Below are 17,550 nucleotides of genomic sequence, written 5' to 3'. Positions count from 1 at the left end.
TCTATGGATAATAAGACATGCAAAAATTGAAGCACGGGAGTAAGGTAAGGACTGATGTCTCAGATTTGGGCCTCAGAATAATGGAGAGGATGGGTTTTCCAATGAGAAAATACAGAAAAAGCAAAAAAGTAGAAGGCTAGAAATGAACTTCAGCAAAAGCTAAATTATGAGTGGAAAGGAGGAATAAGATCAGTCAGCAAAAGAGACTAGGAAATTGTCTGGTCTCTTCGCTTACTGATAAACTCTCTAACCTGAAATGAAAGTATATGTGGCTTTAAACTGCAGTGTTAATGGCAGGAATCTTCCCCCACTGAAGGTAAAACCTCCAAGAGCACGGTGTTCGATGTTAGTGACTGAATGACTATATCTCTATTCTATCCTTTTTAAGACTCACGTGAAGCCAGGGTTCTGGATGAAAATTCAGTTCTGTAAATTAGACAGACAAGTGTGAGATATGGAAGGTGAAACTGAGGCAGAAGTCATTTTCATGTACCTTTTCAGCTGTTTCTTCTGGCAAGCAAATCACAGAAATGTGAGACTGTCCAGCGGCATTTCACTGTCCACCTCCAGCTTCCTGAGTTTTGAGGAATAATGGTTTACAGTCACAGCTCTCTGATCTGATTCCCTATCCTTAGATGGCTGCTTCAGGTGTCTGTTCTCAGGCTTTCTAAAGTTGCAAGGCAGCTCCGTTGGTGGCAGTGGCTTCTTGTTTTTATACAAGTGTTGGCCTCAGAAGTAGTAGAGAAGTGGTGAGTTCTGTTATTCTGGGAGCCATTTCAGGAGGAGGTGGAGTCTAGAGCCAGTTCCCGCAGGCTTCCAATGATTATATACCCAATTCCCTGTATTAAATGACTTTCCATTTAGACATGTAGAGTGGTTTCTGTTTTTTGAACAGGTACAGTATTTGATACCTGAAGTGGCTGTAAAAAACAGAAGCTCAAAAATATCCAAGATGGGAATCTAGGAGAGACGTGTAAATTGATTAGATTTGAAGGCAGTAATTGATGAACACCTGCAACTATTGGAAATTGTTTTCTAGTTTTCTCTTCTGTACAGGAGCAAAATAGTGACTGAAATTATCAGCTATACTTTTCTGGAATGAGGACCCTGAATGAAAACCTATCAGAATATGTGGCTGCTGGGATAGGCCCAGCATCATGGGAATGAGACAAACAGAACCGTGGGGTAGATGGCTGCCTCTGCCTCCAATGCGAGCTTAAAAAAGAACAACACAGGGTTTTAACTTACTGATTTGAGGTACAGCGGACCAAGTCACTCAAAGGTCATTCCAGACCAGCCCTAAAATAATTGTATCTCTTAGAGCTACAGGGCTCTCATGCTAAAAGTCAGATAGAGGGTCTATCCTGTGAGTTGCTGAATTATAACGTAGGTTGGTCAGTTAAAATTACAGCCTCAACATTGTCTGCTTTGTGTAAGCCAGATGAGCTATTAAGAAAGAAAGGCACCCTGAAAACTAGCAGGGTAGCACGTGGGTAGAGTCAATCCAAAATGAACTTCCCTTTGCTGGCAGGAGTTTTTCCTTCCCTATCTGAGGAGGCCGGTCTTGCTCGCTTGGAGGTTCTGGAATCAATTCACCTGAGGAAAGGGATGAAAATTCTCCTCATGCCCTATACACCCCTCCTTCTGCCATCCCTGTGCCAACTGCCTTGATACCCAGAATGAGATTTAGAATCCAGCAATTTCAGTATGCCATTGAGAGACAAACACAAAGTCTGACCCAGGAGAAAAAAACATATGGCAAAAGAAGTGCAAGATTTTACAAATGTATATCAGCAAATACAAGATGCCAAGTTAAATTTAAATTGTCAATAAACAACAATTTTTAGCATAAGTATGTTCCAAATATTGCACAGGACATATTTATACTAAAAAAATTATTTATGTTGTTCTGAAGTTCAAATTAACTGGGAATCACGCATTTTTTTCCCTGAATCTAGCAACTCTATGCTCTGGTTTGCTGAGGCTGCTGTTAGGCAAAATACCAGAAATGGATTGGCCTTTATAAAAGGGGTTTATTAGGTTACAAAAATACAGTCCTAAGGCCATAAAAGTGTCCAAACTAAGGCATCAACAAGAGGATACCTTCAACGAAGAAAGGCTGATGGCATCTGGAACACCTCTGGAAGCTGGGAAGGCACGTGGCTGGTGTCTGCTGGTCCTTTCCTCCTGGGTTGTGTTTCAAAATGGCTTTCTCCAAAATGTCTCTGGGCATCTGTCTTAGCTTCTCTCTCAGCTCCTCTGCGTCCTTGCTTCCTTCTTCCAGGATGTTTTTCTCTAAGCATCTGGGGGTCCTCTCTTAGTTTCTCCAGGGCAAGCTCTGGGCTTCATCTCTTAGCTTAGCGTCTCCAAACGTCCTTCTGTCCACAACTCCAAGCATCACCAAGCATCACCAAGTGTCTGTATCTGCTCTTGGGTTCTCTTAAATAATTTAGTGAACCAATCAAGACCCACCCTGAGTGGGCAGGGTTCACACCCCCATGGAAATAATTCAATCAGAGGTCCCACCCTAATCAATAGACTAAACAGTCTGTACCCACAAGAGTGCACTAAAGTATATGGCTTTTCTGGGGGACATAATATATCCAAACTGGTACACCCTAATTGACAAAAATCTAGAAAATGGGAATGGATTTTAAAGATGCAAGGAAGGAAAGAAGGGACATTACATTAGATTTGTAATGAAATTGATAATTTATCAATTTGGGTGAACATGCCAAAATGTGCAGATTCAAAATGCTAGACTGAGCATCTAGGAGTGGCTGCAATACTGGTTCCGGAAGTAAAGTCCCCAAACAACAGCAACAGCATCACTCAGAAACTTATTTGGAATCCAAATTCTTGGTCCTCACCCCAGACCTACTGAATCAGAAACTCTGGGTTGAGATCCAGCAACCTGAATTTTAATAATCAGGCCAGGTCATCCTGAGGAAGGGCCTTGAGACCCTGCCAAATCACATTGTCCCAGTCTTCTGCAAAGGGACCTGGACCATAGTGACTATCAGAGCTGAGACATTATCCAGACTTTTCAGGAATTACTGGACACTGACTCTAAGTTGATTCTACTTCCTGGGGACCCTAAACCTAAATGCCACTATACATTCTACAAATGTGAGTGAAGGCTTTATGGGCATTAGGTGATAAAAGAAAAATAGATCCGGTGGATGCATGAAAATATATGTGGCTATTTCCCCAATTTAATGAATACACAGTTGGAACAGACATGTCTGGAAAGATACAGGGGTAGCAATTTCATCACATCCCCATTTAACTTGTATATCTCATTTGTGCAAAAGATGAATGGATTTTAGAAGTTAACAGATTACTGTAAACTTAATCAGGAGGTGACTCCTAATCGCAGAGATTCAGATACGTCCTCCTTACCGGAGGAAACTGAACACAGCTCCTGGCACCTGGTAGGCTGCTAATGAAGTGATAAATGTTTTTATCTCTATTCCAATAAGCAGAGACCATCAGAAGTAGGTACTTTAATCTGGCAAGGATGCCAGTACATTCTCACTGTTTTATTTCAGGGATATATCAATCTCTGGTTGTTAGAATTTCACAGATGTCCCTCTGATGACATTAGGCTGATTGTACCTAATGGGCAAGAAGTGAGGGTATGCTTGGTGCCTTGATAAGACACATGCACGTCAAAGGATGGGAGACAGAATCCATGAAAATTCAGGGACCTGACACCTCAATGTAATTTGAGTGTACAAAGGTCTTGGCAATTTAGAGAAAGCTCCTTCATATGAAAGACAAGATGCTGGAAAATTTTACTGAGCTTCTTTGGTTTTGTAGACAACATAACAACACGTATGTGTGTGAGTGCACAGCTCTAAACAAAGTATCCAATTTGGCTGTCATATATGAATGGGGCCCAAATCAGGAGAAGGTGGTCCACCTGGGAACTACACGGGCTTTTATTACGGCAAATCTAAAGGTGCTTAAAGTGTTCGAGGAAATCTAAGTGCTGTAGAACGCCTCTGGCAAGCTCCGATAGGAAAATCATAGCACAGGCCCCAAAAGTGTTGAAGCAGAGTCATGTTCCCCCCCCCCCCACCCCAGATAGTAACTATTCTCCTTTGGAAAAAATTGCTCTTGGCTTGCTTCTAGAAACAGAGATCCTGACCACAGAACACCAAGTGATCATAATACTTTAAGCGAGTATTATCTGATCTACCAAACCATAAAGCTGACCAAATGCAAGGGTGCTCCATTTATCAAATGAAAGTGATATGTAAGAGATCATCCTTGAGCAGGCCCTCAACATCCATGTGGGTACGAACAGATGGTTCAGATCGTCAGTGTGCCTATGCTTCTGCACTGCCATTTCTCCCTCACATCACACCTAGGGCATCTGGGGAGTCCCCCTCTACCAGCTGACTGAGGAAGAAAAAAAGTTCAAGCCTGATTCAGAGAGGATTCTTCATGCTGGCACCAGCCTTAAGTAGTCTGCTGATTAATTATATCCCACAGAAGGGTGGCCTCAACAGTAGAAAGAGCATCTTCACAGTGTGCCAAACTCTGAGGAGTATAGCCATCTGATTTTCCACTTAGTATAAAAGGAGAGATGGTGAGAAACACAAAACCACACCAAATTATGGGCAGTAACTGTTTACCTGGATGGACTTGGACTGGGGAAAAGTCAATGGATGGGCCTCTCAGAATTGATAAAGAATGAGACCATTTCCATCTCATGAAAATGTAGGCCAGGGCATTCAGTACAAAAAAAAAAGGCTCTAAATAATCAAGGCAACAAGAGGACTTCACAGGCTGATGAACAAAGTGGCCACAATATCAGAAATGGAGGTCATGAAAAGGATCAACAACACCTCCCAACACTAAGACTATGTCTAACATCACTGCACCACAGCATCCACCAAGCAACAGGTTGAGGATTAATTCCTTGTGTTAGGGAGGAGAGCAGCAAACTGCATTCACTGTACTAGAAAGTTATCCTGGATATGGATTTAATATCTGTGACCATATTGCTCTGCCAGCACCACCATCTGTGGACTTACTCATCGTGGTATCCCACACTACACTGCCCCTGCCAAGGCACTCACTCTACCGCACAAGAGGTAAGACAATGAACTCAACCCGCAGAGTTCGTTGGTTTCTTACAATATATCCCAACAGCCCAGAAGTAGCTGGCCTTACATAATGGTGGAATGGCCTACAGGAGACTCCATTTGAGCACAGCTTTATGAACATACCTTGAGAAATTAGAGATTCCAGTATATGCTCTGAACATTGATCAGTATATGGTTCATTATCTACCACAGCCTGAGTTCATGGGTGCAGGAAGCAAGGAGTGGGCATGGTCCCTCTAATTATTATAATTAATGAGGAAGCAACAGCTTCTTGTTTCCTCCACATCTCTAGGGGTGGCCTTAGAGTTAACTGTTAGGATAGTGAGCCAATTACATACCGCTATGGGACTTATACCAACAGGCAAAGCCTAGAACTTACTCCTTCAGCCCTTCTAAAATTTTGCAAGCACTAAAATCCCTGTATGAAATCCCTTCCTGCTTAAAACATCAAGAAGGCTTTCTGTTCCCTGCACTTAATCTAGATTAACATAAGGATACAGAGAGAAATGTGACCTGAATGAATAATATCTTCAGATTTTTAAGTATCAAGTCTGCAGTATCCAAATGGTTGCATTCATATACAGTTTTTATTCAAAGACTCATTTCAGTAGTTCTACCTACCAAGTAAGTTAATAACTCCATCATTGTAGCAAGCAAAAAGTTTGATAAGATCTTTGAAAAGAAGCATAAATGCAGCATTTATGACACCATTTGTTAGTTCATTTGGATGCACCTATGAAAAGATGAAAATTTAATAAGTTAACTGCATATAATCCAATCACATTTTTTCTCAAAGTGCATTAGGATGTCTTGAATAATTACTAAGAAATTCATTCATATTTTACAAATGCTGAGTAACTCTTTTAGTAATCCTCCCACTATCAAAAGATCGATTCCAAGTGTGTGAGTATGTGTTGGGTGGGGGGAAGAGTGGGTTAAGGGAACTCTACTTCCTGTAGGATTTTTACAACTACAACTGCTCTAATAAAAAAGGTAAAAAAAAAAATTGACTGCCCCCTCCCCAATTTAAGTCAATGAAGTTGATCTTATCAATTATAAGACATTTAAATTTCTATTTGGCCAATGATCCATGGATCAATCAAATCCAACTTCTGGTCTTTTGTTATTTCTGTGTATCTTGTGTTGCTTTCGCTATGCTATATTACATTTCTACCATCTTTCCTTATCAAATGGTCTCTGGAAGGATTCAGGTTCCATAAGCAACCACTGCATAGAGAGGAGACACCTTAGCCAGCTATCCCTAAAATAATTTCTAAGAGTCATCTACCCACTAAATACTCTAAAATACCAACACAAATACAATTTTTGCTAGTCCCAATCCTTGTTTATAAACTCTTCAGGCTTTGTCTTTTTTCCTTTTATGACTTATTTTCTCCTTTAAGGAAAAGGAAAGCAAAGAAAACGAAACGAATAAAAAGAAAAAAAAAAGGTAAAAGAACTAATTGCATAGATACTTAATAAAGTTTTCACTATTAAATCTGCTAAAAAAAAAAAAAAACAGTAGATGGTTTACTGTTTTTACTGATATTTCACAGGAGTTAGGTGCTGTGGCCAGGACTCAGTTACAGACTAAACATATAATCTTAACAGAGATTTCAGGAATCTTTCCTCTTTGAGGAAAACCTTTGTTCTTTTGGCAACCACAAGAACAGAGGAAAGCCGAGAATATGAGAAGAATCTCCCTACATATCAGCATATTTTATTTTCATGAATAAGGTGTTTTAAAACTTTTTGAGATAATTGTAGATTCACAAGCACTTGAAAGAAGCAATACAGAGAGATCCCATGTAGCATTTACCCAACATCCCCCAGTGATTAACATCTTGCAAAACTTATAGTACAGTATTTCAACCAGGATACTGAAAGTGACACAATTCACCAATCTTATTTTGGATTGCCCCAGTTTTACTTGTATTCATTTGTCTGTGCATATTTATTTCTATACAATTTTTTACATATGTCGGTTAGTGTATCTGTCACCACAGTCAGGATAGAGGTAGGGTCATAGAGATAAATCATTGTTATTTCCAGGAAGAAGGACCAATGTTGTCTGTTGGAAAACAAAAATAATTCTCTTTGGTGGATAGTGTCATTTAAGCAATTCCATATAAAACGGTTCCTTACAGCAGGTCATGTTACTTAGCTGCCTGAAAATACACATTGCAGCTACTTCATCCTGTCAAACACAATAGGAGGTTGCCATGTTGCTCAGAACATGGGATTCTGAGAGTGAACCACTCACATTTTTTTTTATTCATGATTTAAGCAAACACCACTTAGAAAATCTGGGGAACCAAAATCATCTCCACAGTGTTTTACACCCTTAAATCTTAAATCATCTAGCAGATTGAAAGCTGCTTCCGGAGGAAATCCTGGGTTTTACCTGTAGTCCATCTTCAAATTAAAGACAATATTGATTGTGTACGAAGTATTTTATGGTGACATACGTACATCAAATTCAAGCAGTGCATCAATTTGTCCCTGCAGTATTGGCATACTCTTTAGTAGCTTTTCAGGAGCCATTGTCCTCATTACACCATCAGCCCTACAATTTAAAAAAAGAGAAGGATAAAACTTCCTTGTATGTGGAAAAGTCAAGAATACATGCCTTGTTTTAAGCTGTTTTCCCCTTCGATTTCCTTGTACCTCTGGTGAAATGATTTTTTTTTACTATATGTTTTTTAAAATTCAGTTTTATTGAGATATATTCACATACCATACAATCATCCATAGTATACAATCAACTGTTCACAGTACCATCATATAGATGTGTATTCATCACCCTAATAGATTTTTTGAACATTTTCATTATTCCAGAAAGAATAAAAATAAAAGTAAAAAATAAAAGTAAAAAAGAACACCCAAATCATTCCCCCCATCCCACCCTATTTTTCATTTAGTTTTTGTCCCCATTTTCCTACTCATCCATCCATACACTGGATAAAGGAAGTGTGTGGTAGAATTATTTTTGAGACTTTAAGAGGTTATTTCCTCTATCTATGTACTCCCTCTTATCCCCTCTTTTTCCTCAACCATACAGGTAACCCTATGTTTCTATTTGCATCAGGAGGAAAGCAATATGGTCTGGATCAAAGAGCTGAATGGAATTTTTGATTGGATTTTTCTAAATCCATAACAGAACTAATAATATTAAAAATCCAGGTTTTCTGTTTGTTTGAGAAAGAGAGAAAACATATCTTGGAAGTCTACAAAATCCTTTAAGACTGAGAGTACGCAGTTTATGCTACTAATCATTGAGTGAAGAAAAATGCATGATGATATGCACAGCTTTGCTCAAATGATGATAAGAGTTTAACTAGCTGCAGGCAATTTGACTAGAGGTTGGTGCCAGGGGATGAGCCAGAGGTGCCACTGCACCCTGAACCCATCTACAGGCCTCTAACATCTACAGGCATCCTTTTAGCATGCCCCTTCATCCAGTGATGGTCGAGCAGTGGCAATATTGCAATAGCAGATGAAGATTCCTAGGTGGGTTGACCATGCTAACGATGGCTACTTTCAGGGTCTCTCCCACTCCAGAGATGGGAGAAGCATCCCAAAGTATCCCATGTACCCATACTGTGGTACAAAAGTTTCTTACAAGGCTGTGGCCTTATTGAGGAGAGGCCACAATACAGCTGGGAACATCAGCAATGGTTTCTCAGGGTCAGGTAAGGAGTTTGAGGGAGAAAGGCATATGAACTAGAATCACCTCTAAGCTGAAGGGAATGAAGGGAAGATCCTAATTTTATAAGAAACTAATTTATTTTGAATAGGCAATTTATATTTTTTACCACCATGATAAAAAAGAAGTACAAAACCAAGGTTAGGTCGGCTATCACTCTTTTCATATAGGTCTGACACATTAATTTGGAGGTTTAGTTCTGGATATTTAATGTTTTTATTGCCACTGGTAATGGGATCTGTTTCTTAAATACTTAATTAGCTTTTGCTGATAAATATATATGTAAAATGCTTTCACATTTATCTTGTAGTCTGCCACTTAACTCTAACTCTAAAGAGGGTACTATTATTTGTAAATAGTGGTTTCTTTTGTGTGTTTCCAAGTGTTGTATTGCATTCACAAGAAATCTGGAATAATGCTAAATAGTAATGGTGATTGCCAAGATACCAATAGAATATATAATATTTAATATTTGAGTCATCATGTCTTCTGCAATATGCTGCTCTACCTCATTTTTGATGTTAAAATTTCCCCATGATTAGAGTTGCCAGAAAAGCACTCATGGAACAAATATTTGAACACCTATAATATGCCAAGCACAGAGCTTGGACATATATATAATTAAATGTAATGCTATGTATAGATTTCCCCCATGCATGGTATTTATCTTCTGTGTTATAAATTAAAATGTTAATTAATATAAATGAGGAATATTAATACAAATAAGTTGTAGTACATCCCATGTTACATTAAGATAAATCACTAAATAAAAGACTCAGATTAAACCAACAATTTTGGATATTTAATAAAAACACATACATGTAATTTTAATTCCATATATTATGAAATTAAAGAGGTCACTCATACACTGTAGGTGCTTGGTTTCTGATGACTTCTTTCCGAAATCTTGAGGTAGTATCACCCACTGTAACCCTCTCTCCCTTCTTTGGCCCCCTTTGCTGCTGACATTCCTTCTATTCTCTGCTTACATCTTTATCTAATCCCTCTAGGCTGACGCTCCCGCCCCAGTTCTCTACTTCAGCCTGATTCCGGCTCCCTTTCCTGGATAGGGATCCCACTTCCTCTATGTCTCACTCTCCACAGTCAGTCTTCTTGGTAGCAAACACCATCTGCTTCTGCAGGTCCTCTGTCCTAGAGCACTACCCACCTGGTTCTGCCTCACAGAGGCAAAATTTTGATGAGTGTCTAATTAAAACGGTTTGAATTAATAATTTAACTGTATAACTGAAAACTGCTAAAATGAAAATATCTATATTCCATATATTAAGAATGTAATATGTTGCATGTTTTAAATGCAGTCCTTGATGTGCACCATGCTAAAAAAATGCTATAAGTTTAAAAAGATAATTTATACATTAAAGTACAACAATTGTATTTTTTGAATAGGAAGAGAATCTTCACTGGAGACACAACCAGTTGTTCCATCCCACTTCTTAACCAACATATCTGGCAGTGAAATCCAGGCAGCAATATCTAGGAAAGGGACTCCTTAGAAGTTGAGAGTTTCCTATAAGGGTTTCATTCCAGATGACACACATTTGCTTATATAGATTTAAATCTTCCATAAAAATTTTTCAGTATCTTTACTCTCAACTTAGTACCCTCTCTTTGTTAACATCAATAATATTATCTTATGTTGCTGGCAATAAAACTCTAGGAATAAGATATTTTTCAAGTTCTAAGAGTCATATATGTGTGTGTGTGTTCCAGGACAGTATTACCTCTCAACCATAGATATCTACCACACAGCCAAGTTCAGTTTCACCTCAATCAGAACATATTAAAATAGCCGTCACTATCAATAGACACTGTACTTTTAATGAACCTTGCCTTAATTCTCTCTATCTTCAGTTATTTAAAGGTATATATATATGTGTGTGTGTTTAAGAATTTTGAATTAATTTTGACAAATAAAATGTTTGCCCGTGTCAACTCTGAGCACAAACTGGGGTTTGTTTCTGCATGGAAATATAAGTAAAGTAATGCATACTGCAATCTCAAGGCAAATTTCTACATTATTATTTATTGCATTTCTTTTTTTCAGGTGATTAACGGCTAGGCTTTCATGTCAAAATTGGCATTTAAGTTCAGTTAAAATAAATTAAGCATGCATCAAGGACTCAAACAAACATAAGAAAGGAAAAACATACCCTTTCTTCACTCTGGCAAAATCAAATGCCATCTGTCTGTAAGAAAAAGCCTTTTCATTCAAATATCTACTGTATCGCCTTATAAAGGTAGACATATCATAACCTGTGTGAGAAAGGAGGAATAAAACTGATTAATAAAATATCTTCAATAATGCTTTGTGTAGTAACAAAATTTTAACTACCCAAATTTAGATAGTTCTAGAATGAGGTCAAGAAGTGTATCAGCTGTAGATCTCATTTAAAATCCGCTATGTGCAGACAAAAACACTTTCTGTGTGAGGCATTCCAAGACTTTTCAAACTTAGTTATTCTAATATCCTTGTACAGAATATGTCTTTTCTGATTTTTCCTAGCATTTTTGTTGACTGTTTTAAATAAAGCCTGTTTCATACTTAACACATTTAGCCAATTGATAATCATTCACTTACTTGGTATACTTGCCTTACACATAGCAGGCAAACCATAAATTTGATGAATGAACAAATGATTGCACACTTCAAACCCAATTAATTTACAAAGAAAATTTCTTTAATATTGAGATCACTTTTTTTAAATGGAAAAGCATTTTTCATTTCCTATCTTCTCCACCTTCATAAACAAACACTTGTGGGCTTAGCATATCCACTGTTACTTTTTAAGATAAACATTGAAAATTACAGAAAAAATTAACATATTTTATATGCTGAGTTACCTAGAATTAAATATTGTAAAGCTACTTTTATAGAGTTATTTTTACATTTTTTCTTAAATTTATACTGGTGCTATCAGTTCCCATATTTTGGATTAATGACTCCTTTTTAAAAAATTTAAAAAATCCTGCTTTTCAAAAGCAATAGCAAAAAATTGTAAAATTTAAGTCTATCAGGTCTGTGTCTATGATACCCATTCATTAAAACATATTACAGAAATAACCTCACCATGGGATCCACTTTTGTCCAAAAAGTTGCTGAGATTAAATAGTGTATTTCTAGAAGCCAAATACTGAATAAATCTCTGAAAAACAAAAACTTGAATTAATCACCAATTTTCTTACCTTTAAATAATTTCTGATACTAAAGGAAATTTTATTACAAATTCTCATTGCAATCCCTTTTATTCAGTTATAAGGCTTCCTATTCTGCTGACTTTGAGGTAGGCGTGGGGAAGACTGAACAACATTCATTGTATTAGAATTAGATTACATGATCTTCCATTTCTGCATATAAAGGTAACACTGCAATTCAATAGGACTCAGTAGGCATCCAATAAAATGAATAATTTTTATTTTTTCCATATTTTCCAAAATTAAACATTTTTCTGAAAGCAATTTTCACACAAAGGAATATTTCCCTTTGGGGAAAATAATTTTATTGTTCCTTTCTTCTAACATTTCTGCCAACTAATATGTTCATATGGTTTATACATTTTAGTTACCAGTATATCTAATACTTCAATATTTCTAAGACAATGTCTATCTTAAAAGTTATTCTTTGAAAATCAGCTAAATGGATGATTAAAATCATACTCCAGATAACTTTGTTCTATAGATTTCCTCTTCTTTTTCTCCTAATTGGTGAAAATTCAAAGAGCCTTAAGTCATTACGATGCTCTTCCGTAAAAGCCTTCTCCCCAGCCAAAGAAAAGTTACATTTACTTAGTTTACCTCATTTCCATGCACCATGAGATGATGTGTTGTCACTAAAGCTTTAAATACAACCACCCAGCTACTGTTTGTGGCCCGCTCAAAGAGCGTGTCAGCCATCTGAGGAATGTTAACATTGGTCTCGTTGGTAGCCTGGATCAAATCTATGAAAACAGAAGATATTTATCAATGATAATAATCAATAAAAATTCACCTCGAAATTTTAACATTTAAGCCAGTTTACTAAAACCTGACTTCAAAATTACTTTCACAATAGCTTGTAATGTTAAAAATGAAACTAATATTCTTACACATGGACACATAAGTACATTATTTGCACAACCATTTATTTATTCTTGAGCTCATTTTTTCTATTGAGTTCTCTACTGTACCCTCTTCTATATTTTATCTGTTTGCTGATACCTTTGCTACCTTTTAAATTATAAACTCCAGGAGAGCTGTGGCTCATGTTTATCTTTGTTATCACTCCTAGCACAATGTCTCAAACACATGGGTACTTATTCTATACACCACTGAAGGCAGTCATTTATATGTATTTTTTTATAAATTCAGTTTTATTGCAATGTATTCACATACCATACAATCACTCATGGTGTACAGTAAACTGTTCACAGTACCATCTTATAATTGTGCATTCATCACCCCAATCTATTTTTGAACATTTTTCTTACACCAGAAAGATCAGAATCAGAATAAAAAATAAAAATAAAAAAAGACGACCCAAATCACCACCCCCCCATCCCACCCTATTTTTCATTTAGGTTTTGTCCCCATTTTTCTACTCATCCATCCATACACTGGATAAAGGGAGTGCAATCCACAGGGTTTTCCCAATCACACTGTCACCCCTTGTAAGCTAATATGTATTTTTTAAAACACTAGAGCTAAAAAGCATACTTTGCCTGGATTTTAATTTTTATGAGTGCTGCTAAACACATTTGTCACATGAATGGCAGAATGAGAGCAAGTAGCAATAGAGAAGAGAATTCTACTACACCCATCTAAGCTTTCATAGAACATCATGCATACATTCAATTACTATGCTTTGAGTTGAGTTTATGAGAGAATAAACCTTCATAGTACATTCACTGTCCACATCTACATATTATTAGGATGATTCCTGAGTACCTCAGGGAAAAATAATGTTTTGGCCAACAGGGGGTGCCCAGCATTCAGAAAAAGAGGTTAGTGCTGTTAACGGGTGAAGGCAATGAGAGACCGTGTGCTACGGTTCAAGAGCTAAGCCACCCTAGGACAGCATGGGGATGGCCTCTGGAGGACAGCGGATACTGCAAGGCTTCTATTACAGGCCACACCCGCCCTGGAGGGAAGTGCATGTGATACCCAGTTCTGTACCACAAACGCAGAAACAAACCCACCCCTTTCTCTACTCCAAATCCACTCTCAGTAATCATTAAGCTATATGTTTGTTTTATGGTATTTCTCTGTTTCTTCTGTATTATATTTCACCATAAATAAGGTTTTACAAAACTGATTATCACTGAAACACCTCTCAACTCCTAAAAGAGTATCATAATTTTTCTGAATTATAAATGGACCAAACCAGGCTTATTTCTTACTTTACATTTATTTTTATATTCCAGTTATCATTCCTATCACCTCAACATCCCCTCCTCCTCCAATATGTTTCTTCACTGGAATTCTACTTGTCCTTCAGGAAATCTTTCCTGGTCCCTTTCAAGTTCAGCCCCAAGTGACCTCTCTCTGTTTCAAAACCTGTGGCACTCTGATCCACTGGGTGTTCAAATTAGATGTGCACTTGTCTTAAGTTTCTACTATACCAAATCTCCTTGAAGATGCAAAGAGTCATACCCTGTGTCTGTTTCCTAAGCAATGTTTCACAGAGCACTGTGCACAATAAACATCTGTGGAGCAAACGATACAAAAATGTTTTAGCCCAAAATACAACTGAACAGTTCTTTGAAAAGGAAGAAATAACTACCCTATACCAGTGTTTACTGAGGCTATATCATCGGACTACTTTATACCTGAAATTCTGTGTCAGTCACAAATTCTATCCAATTATTTATTGAACTGAGCCTGGGGATGTAGGAATGTGTTGCTGATCAGAGGATATATGTTCAGATAACAGGGAAATCCCTGTAAGAGAAGGGTAGGGAGCAACAATCTTATAGAGCAGAAAGAGCCCAAGTCTGGTGCCCAGGTCCAGAGCTTAGCTAAGTCTCTGGTTAGATATATACCTTGGGCAAATTGATTAATCTCTCTTTGCCTCAAGTCATCATCTTTATAATGGGAGTAATAATTATTACCTTTCAGGGATCTTAGAAGTATTGCAAACTGTCTAAACATAATAGGTGCCTAAAATAAATGTTTGCAGATATTGTTATATGCACCCTCCATTATGAGAATACAGAGGGGTTTAGGAAAGACCTCATAGGGAAGAAGGGACAGATGAGTGGGATTCTGAAAGGATACATCAGAGACAGCTATAAATAGCAAAAAGGACATCTCTACAGATAGGCAAAGTGTGGAGCTGTAAGAGGTGGTGCATCTTTGGAGAACTGTGGTGGTCTGGGGACTACGTATGTGTGAGTAAGGGGGAGGAACTTAAGCTGAAGAATTACAGAATGGCCAGTAAGGAGTTTCATATATGGTATTAAAGAGTTTGGACTTCACCATTGGACAAAGGGAGGGCACTGGAAGTCTTTTAGCAGAAAAGTATCAATAAAATTTGGTTTTCACACTTTCTGCACCCAGTATTAAATACTCTCTGCAAGGTATAGAAGACGTACAGGATAAAGAGTAATTACCTCTCTAGAAAGATATGCTAGAAGATGGGAAAACTGAAGTTAGAAAGCACAGGTAGAGTCAGAGATGAGGTGAACCTGAACTAATGAAAAGGCAGTGGAGACTAAGGGAGATATGAAGGGAGTTGGGATATTTAGGAGGAGTATCTGACAGGATTTGCAGGGGAATGATGGATATTGGAGTTGGAAAAAAAAAGGAATCTTGTACAATTTCAGATTTCTAGTTTGAGGTCCAGTAACTGCTATTTACTAAAATAGGAGGAAAGTGGTTTCAAGGGAAATGTAATAAACTATTTTGGACATGAGAGATTTGAAGTAGCTGTTAGAGATCTAAGTTGAAATGTTTGATCAGAGACTGGAAACACATTCTTAAGTTCAGGAAAAACAATGGTCTAGATACAAATTTGGGAGTCACCAGCAATTAAATGACAGCCGAAACCATGCAAGTAGAAGATCATAGAGAAAACAATGAAAATTACATGTATAATTAAGAAAAGAAAGAAGAATCATTCAAATGTTAAGAAAGATCAACATTTAGGAAATGAACTAAAGAAAAATGAGTAAAAGGAGTGGTAAAAGAGAAGCCCAGAAAAGTGAACAAATTCTGGAAGCCAATTAAGAAGACACCTTCAAAGTTTCAGGAAGCAATTAGAGGTCACTAGTGTCAAATACTGCAGAAAGTCCTAGTAAGCTAAAGCCCACAAAATAGAATGTACAACAAGGAGATTGCTGTCACTTCCTTTTGGTAGTGAAGAAAATAAAGCTCAGGCACAGACTGGGTGTGAGGGGCAGAAGGTCAAAGGAAAGGCTTTTTCTGTTGTTTAAAGACAGGATCCATTTAAGCATGTTTGAGGTCAAGGAGAGGCCAAAAAGAGGTGAGGCTGAAAACAAAGTATAGATAATTTAAGGGGAAAAGTCTAGAGGCAGGATGAGCTTTGGCATCCAGGGCTCAGAAGTGCACGTGAGCCTCAGAGAGGAGGGTCACACCGTGAATAGAGGTAAAAATGGGTGCTCTTGAGGAGAGATGAAAAAATGATGATAGGAATAATGCTTCTGAGAAGTAAATTCATCCACCAAGAGTGAGAAGATGGTGATTAGTAGTGTGAAAAGGATAGTAAAAGTAGAAGGACTACTAAACTACACAGAAGGGCCTTCAGATACTTAAATGCCTAGACTCTAGAGTCTGGCCAAAGAGGGCCTTCTCGTAGTGAATTCTGACCTACAGCCAATACTGTAAATATGTGGCAGTATTCATAGTTGTGTGATAGAGTTTGTAATCATTCTCGTCCAAATTAGCCACACAACTACTGCATGCTCTATATAGCACTGTATAGAACTTTTTGTGATGCTGGAAATCTTCTGTATGTGCACTACCCAATATGGTAGCCACCAGTAAAATGTCGCTGTTAAATCCTTGAAATGCGGCTAATGTGCATGAGTTACTGAATTTTTTTATTTCATTTAATTTTAATTAATAAAAATTTATATGTAAATAGCCACATGTCATCAATAGCTACTGTACTGGATGGTACAGGTCTATATTTCATAACGTATAGCAAAATAGTTTAAAATTACAGATATTCACAGCATGTGTTTGGAAAAAAAGTCACATGCAACTCTGAGTATCACTGTTACCATTTTCCAGAAAGGCTAGGCATATCTAGAATACATTTTATAATTCCTATTAATTTCATATTTAAATACTTCTCAAATTCCTTTCTGAGAAGTATTTAAAATACAAATGGTTTAAATGACAAACTTATACCATAAGACCGTCTATTCACAAACTAAACCACATACATATAATTAACCAAATTTAGCTGACCTTTCTCCTATCTTGAAACTTGACAAAAACTGGCATATGTTCCAATACAATTAAACCATTTATAAATGTTAAGGTGATATATATTCACATGGCTCATATATTATTCTCTACTCATTACATTTTTGTATTTTTAATGTACTAAGCTCTTATAATGAATGTTCACTCTTTAAATACTTGGAAAATACTCCATTGTTTAATGGACTGGGGAGGGAATGCAGAACTAGAGCCAATTAGGGGGCTATTAACGGGAACCCAGAGGAGACATGAAAGTGAACTGTTTATAAAATGGTACTGATTGAT

At 37.3% G+C, this 17,550-nt stretch overlaps 1 protein-coding gene across 11 annotated transcripts in view; it reads right to left on the bottom strand.

Annotated features, from left to right (window-relative positions):
* SNAP91 (synaptosome associated protein 91) overlaps window positions 1–17,550 on the bottom strand; it is a 174,894-nt gene that overhangs the window by 112,538 nt on the left and 44,806 nt on the right. For all 11 annotated transcript variants that reach the window (XM_037843777.1, XM_037843781.1, XM_037843786.1 and 8 more), the window contains exons 3-7: window positions 12,637–12,779; window positions 11,912–11,987; window positions 10,995–11,097; window positions 7,590–7,683; window positions 5,739–5,850 (exon numbers count right to left, since the gene is read on the bottom strand). In XM_037843777.1, the coding sequence (XP_037699705.1) occupies window positions 5,739–5,850; window positions 7,590–7,683; window positions 10,995–11,097; window positions 11,912–11,987; window positions 12,637–12,779 (528 nt within the window). The remainder of the gene's footprint in view (window positions 1–5,738; window positions 5,851–7,589; window positions 7,684–10,994; window positions 11,098–11,911; window positions 11,988–12,636; window positions 12,780–17,550) is intronic.

This window comes from Choloepus didactylus, chromosome 7, assembly GCF_015220235.1.
Source record: "Choloepus didactylus isolate mChoDid1 chromosome 7, mChoDid1.pri, whole genome shotgun sequence".
Lineage (NCBI taxonomy): Eukaryota > Metazoa > Chordata > Mammalia > Pilosa > Megalonychidae > Choloepus > Choloepus didactylus.
Note: the sequence above shows the minus strand (reverse complement) of the source record. Positions and strands in the feature narration are given on the sequence as shown.